General features: G+C 44.2%; 1 protein-coding gene across 1 annotated transcript in view; it reads right to left on the bottom strand.

Moving 5' to 3' along the window:
- ORC3 (origin recognition complex subunit 3) overlaps positions 1-19,828 on the bottom strand; it is a 248,159-nt gene that overhangs the window by 172,324 nt on the left and 56,007 nt on the right. The window contains exons 7-11 of the mRNA XM_082252390.1: positions 10,860-10,990; positions 7,674-7,833; positions 6,318-6,431; positions 5,325-5,458; positions 3,135-3,198 (exon numbers count right to left, since the gene is read on the bottom strand). Of these exons, the coding sequence (XP_082108516.1) occupies positions 3,135-3,198; positions 5,325-5,458; positions 6,318-6,431; positions 7,674-7,833; positions 10,860-10,990 (603 nt within the window). The remainder of the gene's footprint in view (positions 1-3,134; positions 3,199-5,324; positions 5,459-6,317; positions 6,432-7,673; positions 7,834-10,859; positions 10,991-19,828) is intronic.

The raw sequence follows: 19,828 nt of genomic DNA, 5'->3' as shown, positions 1-19,828 counted from the left end.
GAAAGAGCACAGGGGCACCTTTGGATGGCAATTTTTTCTGTGTAGGGGGAGGGGAATGTTAGATGTACTAACAGATTTAGATGCACTAACACATTGAAGTCAAATTCCAGCTCACACTTAATAAGCAGTTACAACAGTTTTTTCTTTTGGGGATAAACGTTTTACATAAATAAAAGCTGATTATTGTAACCATTTCTGCCAGTGTTCCATCTGCAAGCCAGCTTGTTTTGTTGAAAAACAACAGACTTTGTGGCCAGGACAGAGGTGAAAATAAAAGAAAGAAAGCATAAAAAAAAACCTAATGCAGCCACAACACCTGGTCCAACATAAATGTGAATGGGGAGTCCACCAACTCACCATACAAGAGGCAGAAACATCAGTGAGAGCACCCAGCTCTCTACCAGGTAAGAATACCATAAAAGCAGGAGCATTTTCACCATGAGGTGGTTCATTAACGATAGACAGCCAAACAGCATGGTAATGGGAAGTTCCGCAACAGAACCTCTACACCCCTATATAAAGTACTATATGAGCCTAACATTTGTATCCCCCAATGGAAAGGCAATACATGATGAAGTAGAATTAGAAGTAAACCTTCCCTGTTAGGGACAGGTCCTGGACAAAGATGACTAAAATGCAAACACAAGGAATCCTCCAGACTCCATAGAGGAGAGTGGGACGCGGGAAGATAACAGAGGGTTGCACAAAAAACTTCCAGTCTGGTAGCAGAACCAGTAAGGGCTACAAGCTGCCTATTCTGCCACAGGATGGCTGAAAGAGAATCCTCAAACCTAAGAGCCAGTAAGTAGGGCAGCCATGGACCCACGCCAGAGTCGCAATCAAATGCCACTGCACAGAATGAGGAAGTGCCACACTTTGCCAGAAGGGAAAACCTCCCAAAGGGACACCGTATAAGGTAGCAGACCAGAAAAGTATACGTCCAGTCCTAAACATGGAAGCTCTGCAGATTGCCCCAGAGGAGACGAAACCTGTGTAATCACTTGACCCCCTAGGCCAATTCTGACATTTCTCACATACATGTAAAAAAATAAAAAAATCTGCATATTTTAGCTATAAAACCCCCAAACATTATTTATATATATTTTTTTTTTAAGTAGAGGCCTTAAAGAATAATATAGTGGGTGTTGCAAATTTTATGTCACACAATATTTGTGCAGTGGTTTTCAAACACAATTTTTGAAAAGTAAAGAGATATGTCACATATTAAGTTTGAGCACACAAGTGGAATGGCAAATAACGACGGTACGTTAAGTTTTCCATAGTCGACACGTGAAAATTATTTACAAGTTACCAGTTTAGAGTCACATAGGAGGTCTGGTGCTAGAGTTATTGCTCTCGTTCTGATGTTCTCAGCGAAACCTGTGTGAGGTGTGAATGCCGTTTACATATGCATGCGGGACTTACGTGCGCATTCAAATTTGCGCGTGATTTATTTTTTTATATTAATATTTATTTTATTTACATTTACTTTTATTTACACCTTTTTTTTATCAACGTCATTGCTTTTATAGGGGATGAACAACATCCCTTGTGATAGCATTTCCCATAATAGGTTTTTTTTTTTTTTTTGGAGAGATCTGGGCTCTATTAGACTCCAGATCTACCCTCTGGCCTCCAAAGAATCTGATCAAACCAAGATCAATTTGATTAGATTCTGTACAAGCCAGTAACTGCTTGTCAATATACAAGTCGAGCCCAGATGTTACAACATCCTCGTCACTTTCAGTTTCTGACATCAGAAAAGGGAGAAAGGAACTTCTGTTCCTTCTATTCTGCTTAGTGTATGTGAATGGACCAGTTGCATCGTCCCAGGCTCTCCAGTGGGATGGGAGAGCTCAAAAAAAGGCTATGGCGGGAGGGGGGCCCCTTCTGCCATCTGTAAAATTATTCAAGCAGCTGATGGAAATTGGCAACATCACCCGCACCACCATCAATATAGCAGCACCAAGGGTGCATGGTCAGAGTCCTGCCCCACATCGCCACAACTTTTAGGTTATAACACACTAGCCAGGGAAGAAGGGAGGCACCCACGTGTCAGTGGATCTATCCAGGAACAGTGGACCCCCTCTAGCCGAAACCAGGGGGCCATTTGGCCGGCAGGACTACCTGGGATATGTGTCCCCAATAGAGTAATAGAGGAAAAAGGTACCAAAATCCCACATAGGCACCCAAGAAGTTACTGAGGATTAGGAGGGGGCGTGCCAACTTAACTCATCCTGAAGAACAAAGGCATTGTCTACCTGAGGGGACACTGTGACAAATCAGCTTGGATCCAGTCATATGAGCCCCCAGTGAGGAACACTTACAGGCTGCCCATCATGCAGATCAGGCTGTCATAGCAGACACAGTGCATAGCTAAAGGCCTGAACGCACTTGTAGGCAGAACTAGGGTGGCTACTGACATGGTCTGTATTGCTCAGCCTGTCACCCAGGTTAGCAATTGATAGAAGGCTTAAAAGACTTAAAGGAAGAAAAGAAAAAAAAAATTTCCATGCATAAAAAGGGGAATAGGTATCGCAGCAGGGATCTTAGGTCCTTACTGCTTGACAACAGACAAAAAAAAAAAAACTAAGCTGCCTCTAGTAAGTGGGGAGTTTGGCCACTGCCAGGGGCTGCCCCTAGATTGTGTTTTTTGTTTTTATGCCTAGTGTCCTACTCCTAAATATGGCACTATAACCCTATGGTCAGAGGTCAAGATCTCAGCTGTGCACTTCAATGAACAAAAAAAGAATAAGGTTTTCTAGCAGGTCTGTTAGACAGAAGCCAGGGCCACACACAAATCTGTTGTCAAGTTTTGCTTTTACATATACTTTAAAAGGGTAAGTTCACTTTTTTAAAAGTAATAAAATAAATGCACATTTTTTTTGCAGGTAAAAAAAAAAATGTGCATTTATTATTTTTCTTTTCCTAGGAGCCTGCAGAGCATTGCACTCAACAATGGGCAGATCCGCGGGTGCAATATCAGTCTCCTGCATATTCTCAGTCCAGCTGTCTGCTTGCAACTCCCACACAGACAGGCAGTTACTACAGAGCAGGAGGAATCGGTTATATTTACTGCTTTAACAATATACTCCATAAAATAAAACACTTCTATAAGCAAAGAGGACACTTACTTTTAAATAACTGTCTTTGGTGAGAAGCTTCACTTGTATTTCAGGTGTCTGGTTTTCAACATAACTAAAAACAAAAAACGGTCACATTAAGCAATTAAAAAAAAAAAAAAAGAAAAATAATGTGAACACATTGATCGTATGTAACTGATGTAGGTTTACAACATACACACAGTGGTGTATTTAGGTTTTGTGCTGCCCTAGGCCTGACTAAACTTTGGGCACCCCTAATTTAAATATGACCCACCCCTTCCTGTAAACGACACACCCTTTCCTGTTTATGACCCGCCCTGTAATCTGTAAACCACAGACCACAACCACAGTCTATCAGTGCCCATCAGTGCAGCCTCATCAGTTCCCCTAAGTTCAGCTTCATCAGTGTCCATCAGTGCAGCCTTATCAATGCTAATCAGTGCAGCCTCATTACTGCCCATAATTGCAGCCTCATCAGTGCAGCATATCAGTGTGGCCTCACGAGTGGCCATCAGTACAGCCCCATCAGTGACCACCAGTGCAGCCTGTTGGTGCCCATTAGTGCAGCCTATCAGTGCATCATATCAGTGCCCATCAGTGCTGCCTTATCAGTGCAGCCCTATCAATTCAGCTTATAAGTCCTGCCTCATCAGTGGCCATCAGTGCAGTCTATTAGTGCCCATCAGTGCAACATATCAGTGCAGCCCCATCAGGTTTTTTGCTGCCCCCCTGCAAATTGCTGCCCTAGGCCTGGGCCTTGTTGGCCTAGGCCAAGATACAGCACTGCATACACACATACACACACACGGCAGTAGCTGGGTGAAGCCTGATGGGAAATTACTATCTTTAAATCCCTATCAGATCCACTCCCCTTGTGATTGACAGCAGGCAGTGGGCGGATGCTATAGCCAACAGACATCCTGCTCTTGGCTATAGACTATGCCCACTGTCTGCGGTCAATCACAAGGAGAGCACACTTGATGGAATAACTAGTCCCTCAGCTTCCTATTCAGGTTCTTCCCACTATTAGCATCACTGGTTGCTAGTAGGGATGGGCTCAGATGTGTTCAAATCCTAGTCCTAACTCACCTTCCACCAGGAAGTTGTCACTGCACACTGCCAATAAAAGGCAGCGAGGCATTTCCTGTCCTGCAGCTGCACATACACACGCCCTGACTAGGCTGCTCATGATTGGCCTTGTACAGTGACGGCTTCCTGGCAGGAATGCTCAGGTGGGTTGGGACCATGATCTGTACATGCCTGAGCCCATTCCTAGTTTTTAGGAGCCTGATGCTGAAATGTCAACAGTGTCCTTGACAGCCAGTGATCAGTGTAGAGGATAGTGGGTAGCAGAAACAAACATACCACTCTGCTACAAAGGATACAGAGACAGGCACTTTATCTGTCTCTGTATACCAAGTTTGAAATTATCTCAATTACCTTCAGCATCGTTACCTATGTGTATCATGCAGTAACTACCACTGCAATGCTGTCAAAAGGTCCCCTTATTACACACTGACTCAATGGTAACTATTATCTTGTATCATAATCTTGTTTTCATCTTATAACGTTATTCCCCTATTTTTGCCTACATTAATCAAAGAATCATTAAAATAGCTTCCTAATGTTCCTAAAGTTCAACTGCCAAACTGGAGATAACTTTTCTTTTATATGTGCTGTGCATTTCATATGCATCATGCTATGTGGCCTATCTGATGTGGGCATGGTGTGAGCACTGCGCTGTATGCTTTCTGTGCTGGGTACACTGAAGAAGGTTAATTCGTGGCCTGGGATTTTTTTTTTATTTGGCACCAATAATTTGTATTCTTCCAGACCACTAATTTACATTCTTCTTTATATGACTATATAAGAATGTGGCACCTTGTTAATTTAGACTATCAATTTTACATTGGAGTTTGGTCCTTGTGATGTGTGCTCTGTACTGGTGACATTGGCTGTATGAATTTAGCATGCGTGGTGTGTGCTCTGTGCTGAACACAATGGTTGCATGTGTTTGATACATATGATGCATAGGATATGTGCCCTGTGCTTTTTTAGTGTAACTAAGTTGTTACAGTTTTCACTCCCTATGCTCCCCACAGCTGACATAACATTTACTGTAAGATACCAACATTTGATCCAACAATTATGCAAGCAGAAGCTGATAGCACAGCCTGTAAGGATTAACACTTTCTCAAATATATAGGCATGCTTACTTACCTCATAAAAGATGCCAAATGACGAATGTTTTCACATTGATTATGAGATAAGTTCTTCACTCGATTCCTCATCTCTGGAAGGTCACAACACAAAACACTAAGCGGCTGGGAGTAAAAATGTTCTACTACTGACAGCTGCAAGACAAAGTAATGCACAATTCATTTTCCAATCTGTCTACAAAGAAAGTGAAATAGCAAATTCTGTATGCGTAACAGCATATTGATTAAATGATGTATTAACTCACTGTAAAAAGAAGGGATAACATTTTTATCAACGGCAAATAAATATCTAATGTGATCTCAGATACATAAAAAATTGATGGAAAACACAATGCAGAGTTTATAATACAGTACCGCATGCAAAGAAGATCACAACTAAAATAATTTCATTAGGATTCAACCCATATTGCTTATGATCAACCCTACCCAGCTCTCTGAAAGAAAGGTAGAGGATGGTTACAGTTAACTGAATGAAAGGATTGGTGTTGGATGGAGTCATCAGGGGGCCAGCTGCAAGCATAACGTTCTGGATAATGTCAGACAGAAAGATGGTGGCATGGGACCTGGAATGTGGAAGCGGAGCAGTAGATTACACCAGGAGAATGTTGGGAAGTTCTGGGCTGGTGAGTGTGTTACTTCGGGGTAGAAGTTAAGACAAGATTCAAAAAGAAACACAGGGAGACAGTAATGAAACTCCCTTTTAAGAACAGAGAGGAAGGACCTAATGTCACACTTTAAAAAGTGACAGAAATTCTCCAATTGAAGATGCTGACTTTGAAGAAGATGGCGGATGGTGACAAATTTCTGTGTGTCATGTTTGGCACTGTTCTTATGGGTGGGAATTTTGAGTCAGCAGCCTAAAATATTCATCTACACAAATAAGACCAATAATTCTGGTTTGTGTGATGGCCTTGGTTAATAAGACATAATAAATAAAAAGGCAACAGGGTGATGCTCTAATATAATTTGCATATGGTTTATTGGTTTTATTTACCTGAAGGCCTTTGATGAAATTTTGCACTGAAAAATCATGGTACAAAAATATAGTGATGAGGACCTGCAAGACTTTTCCACCAAGCTTAAATGGAAAACTATTAGAGAGGAGAAGCTGAAAGAAAAATAATATGTCCTTTTTATGTAAAACTATCATGATAAAAAAAAAAAAAAAAAAAAAACAGTGAAAAGGCGCTCTGCTGTCAGTTATACAGTATATGGCACACATCTCTTTTGTATACACTCTACTTTATATAGTACAAACCTTGCCATTGTCTGCTGCCTAGCCTAAAACTTGCAATATAGTATAAATATTTTAATTGTCTCAAACCATTTTCAGTTAAAGTTGTATTAAACCCAAAAGCAAAAATGTAATACACTGCAGCTTCCAAATCTCATTAGATATAGTGGCTGCATTGGTTTTCTTTTTTAGGCTTTGTCCCTTTGTTTTCACCTTGTGATCTTGCCAGTGCCCCCACTCTGGATATATGAGCACAGGGGGCACAGCAGGAAGCAGCATTGAAGGGGAGTGTTGGATGTACTAGCAGATTAATGCACAGTAATAAACTGAAGCCAAATCCCAGCTTACTTTTTTTAAGCAGTTTCATCTAACAGTTTTTTTTCTTTTGGAATAAAGGTTTCAAATAGGAAAAAAAATGTTCATTGTAAGCACCTCTGTCACTGGTACATGCTTTTTCTAATTTCTGTAACTGATACATCTGCAAGACAGTTGAGCATATGCAATAAAATCAATTATTTTAAAGAAAACTACAAAAATAACACGGAGGCTGACATTGCTAACCTTTCTTTTTAAAAATGCTACTTGCCAGCTGTCATGCGAACCAATATTTTTTGGTGCCGATATTTTCTGAAGCACTGAATTGCAAAAGATGAGTTCTGGCATTTTTTTGTTGTACTTCACTGGTGATGTGCACTATATCACAACAACTGGCTGCATGTATGTTCTGGGCAAGTAGCTTAAAAATATTAAAGACAGGGAAACTGGGCAACCAGCAATTTCAGCAGCAAATCAGCAGTGGCAGCCTCCATATTTCTCTCAGTAAATATTTTCTTTAAGTTAATCTCGTACATCTATAAAAAACTACAGTTCCTCCTAAAGTTAATGCAGTAGTGTGTAAAGTTAATGCAGTAATGTTAACTATCAAATATTTAAACCTAAAAAAAGTTAAAAATCTATATCCGGATATAAAATATTCATTAACATACTATAAAAATAATTAGGGACCACAATGAATGTATGACATACTGTACCTCGGACAATAACTGCAATATAATAATATTTAACAGGAAAAAATGATGGAACAATCACAGCAAAGATCTATTAAGAAAAAATTACCTTATCAACAACTGTAGCCAAATGCTCTGTGCAAGATAAGGACTGGAGTAGTTCTATGCACAGCAGCGAGGACACAGAATGGGACAGGAGCCTATGAATTATCATTGGAGACGTGGCAATACCAAATACCAGAACTAATGGTAATTCTTTAACATACCGGCTAGAATAAAAAAAATATATATATGTTAGTACATTTACATTTTCCTAAGAAAGAAGTAAACACTACAATAATAAATTGTTTTTAATGGGATTAATAGCATGCCTGAATTTTCCATGACTTAAAGTGAATGTAAAAAAAAAAAAATGCTCATGTTCCTTTAAAGCATAAAAACAGGAGTTTAGTTGCCCTACACCTGTTCATCTAAATGCATGTGCTTCCATTACTGGAGACTCACAGAAATTAGAGTTTAGGTCCACGAGAAATGGGGTTCCTTGCCGGGGTTCTGTGGCTTACGCATGTATTTGCAAATGTGTGCAACTAATTTTAACGCATACTGTTGGACAGGTCAGTTTGGTTGGTCGCAGGCTGGTTGATGGGAGAGATATTGTATCCATTGTGATTTCATACGAATAAGGAGATTTTAATTCAAGGCGCAAGACATTCAGAGATCTGGTGAGTGCAATGTCTCTTGGGGAGCGGATCACACGAGGTGTGGTGACGGTACCCTCAAATTGACTGCACAAGGACTAGAAGGACTGGATGTCACTACTAATAACATCACGTCTGGATAAGACTGTATATTTGTGAAGGCACACGGTGTTTATCACACTGAATGAGCGCTGCTAATGTTTTAGATTTTTTATGACTGGAAACATTTGTTGATATTTTTATGATTAATTATAGCAGCAGCTAAGGGTGCAAAGGAATATCATCATTTTATTTATTATTGAGAGTCTCTTCCTCTGCTTCTGGGTTTGGGGTATTTATTCACCTGTGCACAATAACATATATATATATCACTTGCAGCACAGTATGAGCAGAGGGAGGTCACGTATGTTCCTAAAACAGAGGGGATGCAAATGATTTATATACGCGACATAACAATCACTTTAAGGCATTGTTAAAAAACCTAAGTATAGCATATATTTGATCCTTTTGCAAACACACAATTTGAGTGAGGCCCTTGAAGAACACTTCTACCAAAAATGTTTAGCTATTTCAACAAAAAATAATGAGGGTTTGTGTACATGTGTCAGGCTCAGCAATAAGTCAGAGGCAGCATGCTTTCAGGGAAAATAACTGGCTTTCCATATGCGCTTAAGATGCTTTTCGATTACATGATTTGCTGTTGTTAGCACTCAGAATACCATTAGAGGAGTAGGGATTCCAAACACAATAAAACACAAGTGTACTCCAAATTCAAACATTTATGTTCTAAATCCTTTCATAAAACAGATTTTCCTACATGTATTGACCTTAACAAAAAAGTGAAAAGGAGGCCAGAGTACAATAAACTATATGACAGAAGGTTGTTTAGTTCTTATCAAATGGAAAAGTGTGAAAATCTTTTTCAACAAGGATCAAAGATGTTTGTTTGCTTTGGGAAACAACATACACTACTCAAAAAAATGTAAGGAACACTTTTTATTCAGAGCAAAGCATCAAGTCAATTATCCTGGGATATTGATCTGGTCAGTTAAGTAGCAGAGGGGGTTGTTAACCAGTTTCAGCTGCTTTGGTGTTAATGAAGTTAACAGGGCATTAGATGGGCAACCATGAAATGACCTCCAAAATAGAATGGATTTACAGGTGATTTTTTTTTTCCCTACTCATCTTTTCTGACTGTTTTTCACTAGTTTTGCATTTAACTAGGGTCATTGTCACTACTGGTAGTGGTAGCATGAGGCGGTACCTGGACCCTATAGGAGGTTCCAAAGGCATTCCAACTTCTCCAGGATGGCACATCAATACGTGCCATTGCCACAAGAGTTGCTGTAGCTCCCACCAGTCTTAAGAACATAGAGGAGACTCCAGGAGACAGGAAGTTACTTTAGGAGAGCTGGACAGGGTCAAATGAGGTCCTTAACCCATCAGCAGGACCGGTATCTGCTCCTTTGTGCTAGGAGAAACAGGATGAGCACTGCCAGAGCCCTACAGAATGACCTCCAAGCAGGCAACTGGTATGAATGTCTATGACCAAACAATCAGAAACAGACTTCATGAGGGTGGCCTGAGGGCCCCACATCCTCTAGTGGGCCCGTGTTCACTTCCCGGCACAGTGGAGCTTGATTGGCATTTGCCATTGAACACCTGAATTGGCAGGTCTGCCAATGGCGCCCTGTGCTTTTCACAGATGAGGGCAGGTTCACCCTAAGCACATGTGACAGATGTGAAAGGGTCTGGAGAAGCCGTGGAGAACGTTGTGCTGCCTGTAACATCATTCAGCATGACCGGTTTTGGTGGTGGGTCAGTAATGGTCTGGGGAGGCATATCCATGGAGGGACGCACAGACCTCTACAGGATAGACCATGGCACCCTGACCGCCATAAGGTATTGGAATGAAATCTTTGGACCAATTGTTAGACCCAATGCTGGTGCAGTGGGTCCTGGGTTCCTCCTGGAGCATGACAATGCCTGGCCTCATGTGGTGAGAATATGCAGCCAGTTCCTGGAGGATGAAGGAACTTATACAATTGAATAACCCCAACGCTCGCATGACCTAAACCCAATAGAACACCTCTGGGACATTATGTTTTGGTCCATCTGATGCCACCAGGTTGCACCTCAGTCTGTTCAGGAGCTCAGTGATGCCCTGGTTTAAATCTGGGAGGAAATACCTCAATACACCATCCGTCGTCTCAAAAGGAGCATGCCCTGACGGTGTCAGGCATGCATAAAAGCATGTGGGTGCCATACAAACTACTGAGGACCATTTTGAGTTGCTGCAATGAAATTTTAGCAAAACGGACTAGCCTGCTGCATCATTTTTTCCCTTTTTTTTTTTTTTTTTTTTGGGGGTGTCTTTGAAATCAGCCCTCTGTAGGTCGATAATTTTCATTAACATCAAATGATGTGGCATCCTTTTGTTCCTAACACATTACCCAGTGCATTTCAGTATAGATATCCAGCATGATATTTTCCCCATTGAGATCTGATGTGTTTTCAAAGTGTTCCTTTAATTTTTTTGAGCAGTGTATTTTTGTAGCACACCTAATACAACAGCCTCAAGTGAGGTTACCACTAACCTGCTTATTACAATAAATTCTTGAAGAACATTAGCTGGGAAGCTTTCAAGATCTTTGAACACCACAACCACTGGAGGTCCCTGCCAATGTCCTGGGGACGACGATCTCTTTTTCTTTGGAGAAATAGATTTCTAAATATGTGAGAAATAGTTATGGAAATGAGTTAGAGCAATTCCACTTTTGTTGAGAAAAAAAAAAAAAACAATCCCCTCTGGGTGAACAACGTACATAGCAGAGATTTTATCAAACTTTCTTGCAGAGTCCTACCTGTTCCTGTATTGTTCTGAATTAAAAGCTGTGTTGTGTGCAGAGTGAATTTAAATGACAGTGACTTTTTATTATTATCAGCTGATGCACTTGCAGTATTCTAATGAGGAAATGGCATGGTCTGCATCCCTTTGGAAGTAATTAGGACACTTTTTGAGAGCATCTCATAAAAATGTATTTATTTTTGTTGCAGAGGTTGCCTAAAATCTTACTTGTATCTTTGTGCAGACTTCTGGAAACATCAGTGAGCCAAATCACACAAGCAGGAAATTACATTTCTAGGGTGTTCCGTACATCAATGGTGTATGGAACAACTCCAGGTTGCCACATTACATTTAATTTTACAAAAAAATGACAGCACTGCACATTTAAAAGGAAAGGTAATTTTTAATAGTATTCAATTACAATAAGGCTTGTGTAGCTATTGTGTATTTTTTTATTTGCTATTTTTTTTCACCTCGAAAGCAGGGTTATCCCTTAACAAAATACAAATAAACGTGCATTACAAATTAAGATATCAGAATATTTGAAATATATATACAGTTGAACATCAACCCGATAGAGGGATGGGGGAGCCCTATTATTGTAAGGAGGCCTTCACGGTGAGTCTGCTGGGCTTATGGGTCAACTGCTGGTAACGTCAGCCTTGGTTTTGGGTTTGACGATTGGGGAAAGGGCCCTTCATGAAGAATAGAGGTAGTAGCCTTAGAAGTAGGAGACTGTGGGGTCAATTAACTAACAGTAAATATTGAAAATTTGATCAATTCTGCAAAAAACGTTAAAGTCAATTAATAAAAAAACAAAATGCTTTGTTATTTATCTTATAGCAATGTTATGCCCTTAGGTCAGGAATGTAAATAAATTGTATACCATTGCACTAGACTAGAGGAACACCCAGGTTCCCTGTAAAAGCGACCGAAGGTTCTCAGCTCAAGTGTGAATGCAGCCAAGGGCTGTAAGCAGATCTGCTGATCAGAGCCAAGCAGGACAGATGTCACATCCATGCCTTCTCAGCTTATGAAAAGTGGAAAGGGCCAGACCCTGCAGAGCACTATTGGTGGTCAGGTGTAAACGGATTCCGCTGTCCATATACATTAAGCTACCTCTGATCCAGTCCACCAAAACAGAAAAGGACGCAGTCCTTTTCTGTTTTCTTTACTTGACCTGGTCATACCTAGAGGTATAGGTGGATGTAAAACGAATGCAAGTCCATTTACACCCACCTGTCCATAGGGCTCCATGGATCTTGAAATCAGGTCCACATGAAAAACGTATAGGTGGACCTGATCGGAATGTACACAGTTTCACAATATTTCTGTGCGCTTTCATTCATAAAAAGAACTCCCTGAGGTGCAGTAGAAGTCTTTAAAAAAAGCGATAAAACAACATAAAAACACACTAAATTTATCTGCTAAATATAAAAAAACAATTATTTAATGCATTTGAAAAATAATAATTTTTTTTGTGAATTGCATACTTCTGAGAATACTGCATCGTTTATTTTATGCAAAAATTTATGTGGCATTTCTCGCTTGGTGAATTGAGCCTTTATGCTTTTCCTATGGGGTAGTACTACCTTTCCCCAGTAACTACCTTGATAATTTTATCAACGGCATGTATAAGAAGCCTCTTATAATCAGCCTCAGCAGACCAAGCTTTTAGCCACAGAGATGAGAGACATTCTAGAGATTTGGCGAACCACATTCTCTAGAGCAGTGGTCTCCAAAATGTGGCCCTTTGCTTGCTTTTATCTGGCCCTTGGAATATTCTGCCCCCCACCATCAGCAACAATGGGGAAGAGTTCCTGCCACTGTATTCCACCTAGGGACACAAATATTAGGGCACTAGTCCTCTCACTAACATTATTGATGGGGCCCTATTCCTGCCAGTGACACCAAGGATGGGCCACTGTTTACTCCCATTGACATCAGGACATTTTCTGCTCCCACTGACCACAGTTCGGACCCCCTAAAGTTTGAAGGGCACTAAACTTGCCTTTTGTTTAGAAAGTTTGGAGACCCTCACTCTACAGCATCCACACAAAACAATGGGGTTAAAAGTTATCAGCTGCAATTGTTATAAGAGAATGAGGTAGTTAAATACAGGTTCATATTCTCTATTTATTTTGCCCAACTGGCTATAGTATGGCAAATAGACATAGCTTGGAAGTGAAAATGAGGCTTTTAGAAGGCTTCAAAATGCTTTTTAAGAGAATCCTAGAAAAGGAGGGAACATCCTCATTAGGAACTTTAAAGTGTTTATTGAGGACTGAAATGGCAGGGTCTACTATCGAGAAAGCCAATTTTTAAAATTCCTTTTCCATAGGATACATTTCAGCAAAATGCTTAAAGTTGTTTGAAGATTGCTACTGGATTAGGCCAATCCACGTATAGTGCTCAATCAATCTGTGCATAGATGGAAAAACTGAATTTTTGTAAAATCTTACCGTAAAATTCCTTTTCCTGAGTCCTCCGACAGTCGCCCAATGGGGTATTGACTTCAGCTCCACAGGAGTAACTAGGCATAAGACTTGTTAAAAACAAAGCATTTACATAGAAACACCTATGGGGGCTGTCCCACTGGTCCAATCCCCCCCTGCAATCAGCCATCCCAACTCAGTTTGGTAGCAAGCAGTAAAGTGTATAAGAACCCCAAAAGAGGGGCGAGGCGGCGACTGTCGGAGGACTCAGAGAAAGGAATTTTACGGTAAGATTTTACAAAAATTCCGGTTTCTCTTACGTCCTCCAACAGTCGCCGCCCACTCATACAGTCTTCACCAATGGGGATGTCCCAAAGCAGTGTAGACATGAGGGGTGGGCAATGCAACCGTCAGAAAGGCAACGCAGTACCCACAACAGAGAAAGGAACCTTACGTGAACAGAAAGGTAACCCTCTGGGTAACAAAAAAGGCTCAACAGGAGCAACAACCCAGGAAAGCAAATAACCAAGGGGATGAACAACCCCAACAGCCAGGGACCCGAAATAAAACCAGGGTTCCCTTACGGTACAGCCGCACAGAGAACTTTGCAGCCAAAAGGAGGCATCTGCCAATGCCAGAACATCAATTTTGTAAAATTTAGAAAAAGGTGTGTACTGACGACCAAGTCGCAGCCTTACACACCTGGGCCACCGAAGCCTGATGTCGAAAAAGCCCAGGACGCACCCACCGCTCTGGTAGAGTGCGCCTTGACAGGGAACAGAGGTACCCGTTCCTTCAACGAATAGGCCTGTACAATTGTCTGTCTGATCCATTTCGAAATGGTCGCCGCAGACGCAGCCATACCCTTCCGAGGTCCCTCAGGAAAGACAAAGAGAGAATCCGATTTCCGAAAGGATTCAGTCGATGACAGGTAAACCCTGATCGCCCTGACAACATCCCAGGAATGCAAAGCAACCTCCTTGGGATGCTTAGGCTTCGCACAGAGCGAAGGCAAAACAATGTCCTCATTAAGCTGAAAATCAGAAACCACCTTTGGAAGAAAGGACGGGTTAGGTCGCAATACCACCTTATCCCTATGAACCACCAGGTACGGGGAGCGGCAAGACAAAGCCGCCAACTCCGACACTCTACGAGCAGAAGTGATTGCCACAAGAAAGGCAACCTTTCTAGACAGCAGAGGTAACGAGACTGATGTTTTCAAACGGGGAACGTTGCAATACGGACAGGACCAAGTTCAAGTCCCATGGAGGCAAGGGCTCCCTACGAGCAGGGGCCAAGTGACACACACCTTGAATGAAGGTGCGAATCAAAGAATCAGACGCCATGGGGCGCTGGAAAAGGACTGCCAGTGCAGATACCTGGCCCTTAATCGTGGCCAACGCAAGGCGCTGGTCCACACCAGTCTGAAGGAAAGCCGGCACTCTCGCCACTGAGTATGAACGAGGAGAGAAGCCCCTGGACTCACACCAGGCAAAATAAGCTTTCCATGTACGGTAATGAATCTTACCAGATGATGCTTTCCTAGCCTTGATTAAGGAAGGAATGACCTCTGAGGAGAGACCCCTGTCCCTCAGGACCTGGCTTTCAACAGCCATGCCATTAAAGCCAGCGACTGTAAAGCAGGATGGAAGATCGGTCCCTGAGACAGTAGATCTTCTCATATTGGCAGCCACCACGGAGGCTCGACGGCCAGGTGAACGATGTCCGCGTACCAGGACCGGCGTGGCCAGTCCGGCGCCACCAGAATCACCAATGTTGGTTCCGAGGCCAACCTGCGAAGGAACCTGGACAACAACTGAATCGGAGGAAAGGCACATATGACACTGATGCCAAGGCACCACCAGCGCATCCGGAGGCATCTGCCAGAGGATCGCGCGTTCTTGCCATAAACCTTTCCACCTTGTGGTTTAGCCGAGACGCGCACAGATCCACATCCGGGGATCCCATTTCACACACATCATTTTAAACACCTCTGGGTGTAGGGACCATTCCCCCTGGTCCAGGGTCTGGCGGCTCAGGTAATCGGCCTGCCAATTCTCTTCACCTGGAATGTGAACTGCCGATATTGCCGGGACATTAGTCTCGGCCCAAGACAGAATACTGGTCACTTCCTGGGCCGCCCGGGCACTCTTGGTGCCCCCTTGGTGATTGATGTAAGCCACCGCAGTGGCATTGTCCGTCTGCACCCGTACAGGGCGGCCCAGAAGATGGTCCGACCAATGGAGTAGGCACAGCCTGATCGCTCTCAATTCCAATATGTTTATGGGGAAGGAGGATTCCTATACGGACCAAGTGCCCTGGGCAGACAGGTTGCCCAGGACTCCAGCTCAGCCAGATAGGCTGGCATCCGTGGTTCAGTACTGTCCATAGTAACGGCCGGAAAGATTTTCCGTCCGCCACCGCCGGGGACTGAAGCCACCACAGAAGATCCACTTTGGTTTGGTGACACAGAGACACTCTCAGATCCAAGGACTGCGGGAGTCTGTCCCATCTGTTCAGGATTTCCGTTTGGAGAGACCTTGTGTGAAACTGTGCGAACGGTATCGCCTCGAAGGCTGACACCATCAACCCCAGGGCCCGCATACAGGTCCTGAGTGACGAGGATTCGTTGTCCCGGAGGGCTCTGACCTCGTTCTGTAGAGTCCGGAGCTTGTCCTCCAGCAGAAACACCTTCACTTGAGCAGAGTCCAGAACCTTTTCCAAATATGGGAGACGAACCGAAGGAGACAAGGTCGACTTCTGTACGTTGATGGTCCATCCGGACTCCTGAAGCGTCTGCACCGTAATGGACAGATCGTGCAGCAGGCTCTGGCTGGCACTCGATCTTAACAGGAGATCGTCCAGATATCCCAAGACCGCAATTCCCTGAGCCCGCAACAGGCCCAGAACTGGAGCCAGCACATTGGTAAACACCCTTGGAGCCGAAGCGAGATCGAAAGGTAACGCCACAAACTGATAGTGTTCCTCCGCGATAGCGAATCGGAGGTACCTCTGATGACCCTCGAAAATGGGGATGTGTAGATACGCATCCTTCAGGACGATAGAGGCCAGGAACTCGCCTGGACTCAGGGAGGCTACCACCGAGCGGAGCGATTCCATGCGAAACTTCCGAACGCGTACAAAGCGGTTCAGAGCTTTTAAAGTCCATAATCGGACGCACCTTGCCCTCCTTTCTGGGCACAGTGAACAGATTCGAGTAAAACCCCCGAAATCTGTCCCGATGAGGCACCGGGACGACCACCCCCTGGGCGAGGAGATCTTGCACCGCCTGATGCAGGTCCTGTAACCGCCCTGGGGTCAAAATGAAGATTTGAGGGAAAGAATCTGTCCGCCGGCCGCGAAAGGAATTCGATCTTGTAACCCGATCGAATGATTTCCTGAACCCATATGTCCGGAATTCGGAGCAGCCAAGGTTGTAGGAAACCGCGCTAACGTCCCCCCACCCCTGAAACGGGTGAGGGCGCCCCATCAGGCAGAGGCGGACTGGGCTGCCGCACCAGCTTGGCCAGATTTTGGTTTGCCCGCCCAGGGCTTTCTCTGGCCACCCTGGCCCTTGAAGGGTTTCCCCTTGTTCTGTGCCTTGAAGGCACGAAAGGACTCCTGATTTGGTTTAAAGGAGGGGCCCGCTTACCGCGGAAAAACCTGCCTTTAGGATTCTGGGGCAGCAGAGTGCCCTTGCCCCCAGTGACCCCTTTTACCAATTCATCCAGGGATTCCCCAAACAGGCGAGACCCCGCATAGGGGATGTCAGCCACCGTTTTTCTCGAAGTCTGGTCAGCCGACCAGCTTTTCAACCATATCAGGCGACGGTTAATCACCGCGACACTGGACAGGCGTGCAACTAATGGGGCCTCATTCAAGGCCACATCACACAAATACATGACTCCTTGATAGATCTAGTCCACCACCGCCAAGGTAGTAAGGGGAGCGGAATCAGCCACGAGGGTGCGTTTTAGCACCTTGGTCCAGTCCGCCACAGCCTGAGCCGCCATGACAGAGGCGAAAATAGGCTTTAGCCGAGAACCCACCACCATGTAGGCATGGCGGGCAAGGGATTCCTTCTCCTATCCGTAGGATCCCTAAACACCAGAGAATCTTCAGTGGGTACCAGAGTGGCCTTGTTCAATCTGGCCACGGCGTGATCCACCTGAGGGGCCACACACCAGCGCAAAGGGATAAAGGAGTTGAAACCTTTTTGGCACCACAAAGGTGCGTTTTAAATGACGCCATTGATCATTCACAGTAGTGTGAAACTCAGCGGGGCAAGGGAACACCTGCGCCGCCTTGAGGGTCCTGTGTGTACCAAAAGAGGATACAATGCCCGGAGGATTGGGCTCATCCTCTAAATGTAGTGTTTCTTTAATGGCAAGAATTAGCGCATCCATAGCTGCGCGGTCCTCGGCCGTCCCAGGGGGGGAATCATCCACCCCTGCAACCTCTGCCTCCCCCTCAGACTGAGAAGAGCGAGACCCTTCAAGGGGGCACGCCACCTACGGCAACCATATCAGATTCAGAATCAGAAGACAAGGAAAAACGATGCCTTTTTTCTGGCAGCACGTTCCGTCATCAGAATCAAACAGAAATTTGCTGTCCCGAGATTCCATGTTAAAAAAGTTTTTTTTTTTTTTTTAAAAAGGTACTGGCCCTTTAAGCGCGCCGCGGACCCCCGCAGGACACCGCTACAACGACTGTGAAAACAAAGACCCCTAATCATGATAAACTGATAGCCAGAAGGATTGCACAAGTAAAAGGACAGCAGACCGACCCCCACAAGTGTTACCACCGCAGCCGAACTCTCCTGAGTAAAAGGAGGAAGTGATGTCACCACAGGAGGAACTTGAACTGAACTTCCTCAGGCTAAGGAAAAATGGTTGCCAATAGAAAGTAATGGGAGGCTTTGGTAAAATGGCCGCCGACATGTGCTCGGAACGAACCATTTGCCACACAAGATGGCGCCGCAAGGTGCCAAAAACACACCACATACATGCTGTATAAGTGCCCATAGTGAAGCCAGACATGCTGCCCACACCTAAAATGGCGGACCAGCGGTTTTTAACCCCGCAGCGGTCGCCACACGTGTCTGTACCTCCAAAAGCACCCTAAAGTGACACAGGAGAGGGACCCCCAGAAACCCACACAGCGCACCGGCTGTGAGAGAAAACCCAAGCAGGGACCGGGACCAGGGAGCCCAAAAACGCACGGACATGAGGGGATAACACAGACACACAGGACTGCCAGCCCCAGACAGAGGCCCCACACAGAATGTACTTACCTGTACTCGATGGCGTGGGGTGCCTCACATCGCACGTGAAACCGCCCACCCTCAGATGGCAGGGGTGCCGTCAGCCAAAAAACGCAGGACGCTAACAGTACACGGAGAACCATGGATGAGACGTCCGAGTGAGGTAGCCACCTCACAGGCTGCATCCCTGAGGACAGGGATGGGACGTTTGCGAGGCCAGGGCGAACACATAGCCTGCTAAACGCTCGATGGCGGGCTGGGATTCGATCTGACCCTCTGTCCTGGAGAACCAGGATGACCAGTCCGACTCCCAGCTCCGCAAACGCCATCTTCATCCGAAGATCCGACTAACGCTGACAAAATAAACAGCTAGTAAAAAAAAGAAAAAAACACATTTGCAGTAAATAAAATCATAAAATAGAAGAATAAGGCCGAGACTGTAGTCCCAGCACAGGGAAGCCTATCTTACTCCTTAACTAGGCAGAAGACAAACTGAGTTTGGATGGCTGATTGCAGGGGGGTATTGGACCAGTGGGACAGCCCCCATAGGTGTGTCTATGTAAATGCTTTGTTTTTAACAAGTCTTATGCCTAGTTACTCCTGTGGAGATGAAGTCAATACCCCATTGGTGAAGACTGTATGAGTGGGCGGTGACTGTCAGAGGACGTAAGAGAAAAGTAATTTTTTTTTTGTTTTACTTAGCCACCCTCTAAGGGCCCAATGAGCTTGTTTTGGCTGTGGCAACTAGTACTGCAAGGAAAAGACCAGTCCGCACCACATCAATTAGTGTAGTGTACTGACAATGGAAAGCATTTGCCACAAAGCCAAAATTTGTTGTTCATAAAATGCAGGGGTTGCAAAATCCACTGCAATGTGAATGTCCCCATTACTTTCCTCCATTTCCCCTTCAAAGAGATTTGGAGAATCCATCTCTGACTGAGGAATAGAGCCACTGAGGAGGGAAGAAGTGTAGCCTTTTCGGCCTTGGGAAGCTGATAGCTCTAGGAGGGCCAAAAATTT

The sequence above is a fragment of the Pelophylax lessonae genome (genome assembly GCF_965119305.1).
Source record: "Pelophylax lessonae genome assembly, chromosome: 3".
NCBI classification, from domain to species: Eukaryota; Metazoa; Chordata; class Amphibia; order Anura; family Ranidae; genus Pelophylax; species Pelophylax lessonae.
Note: the sequence above shows the minus strand (reverse complement) of the source record. Positions and strands in the feature narration are given on the sequence as shown.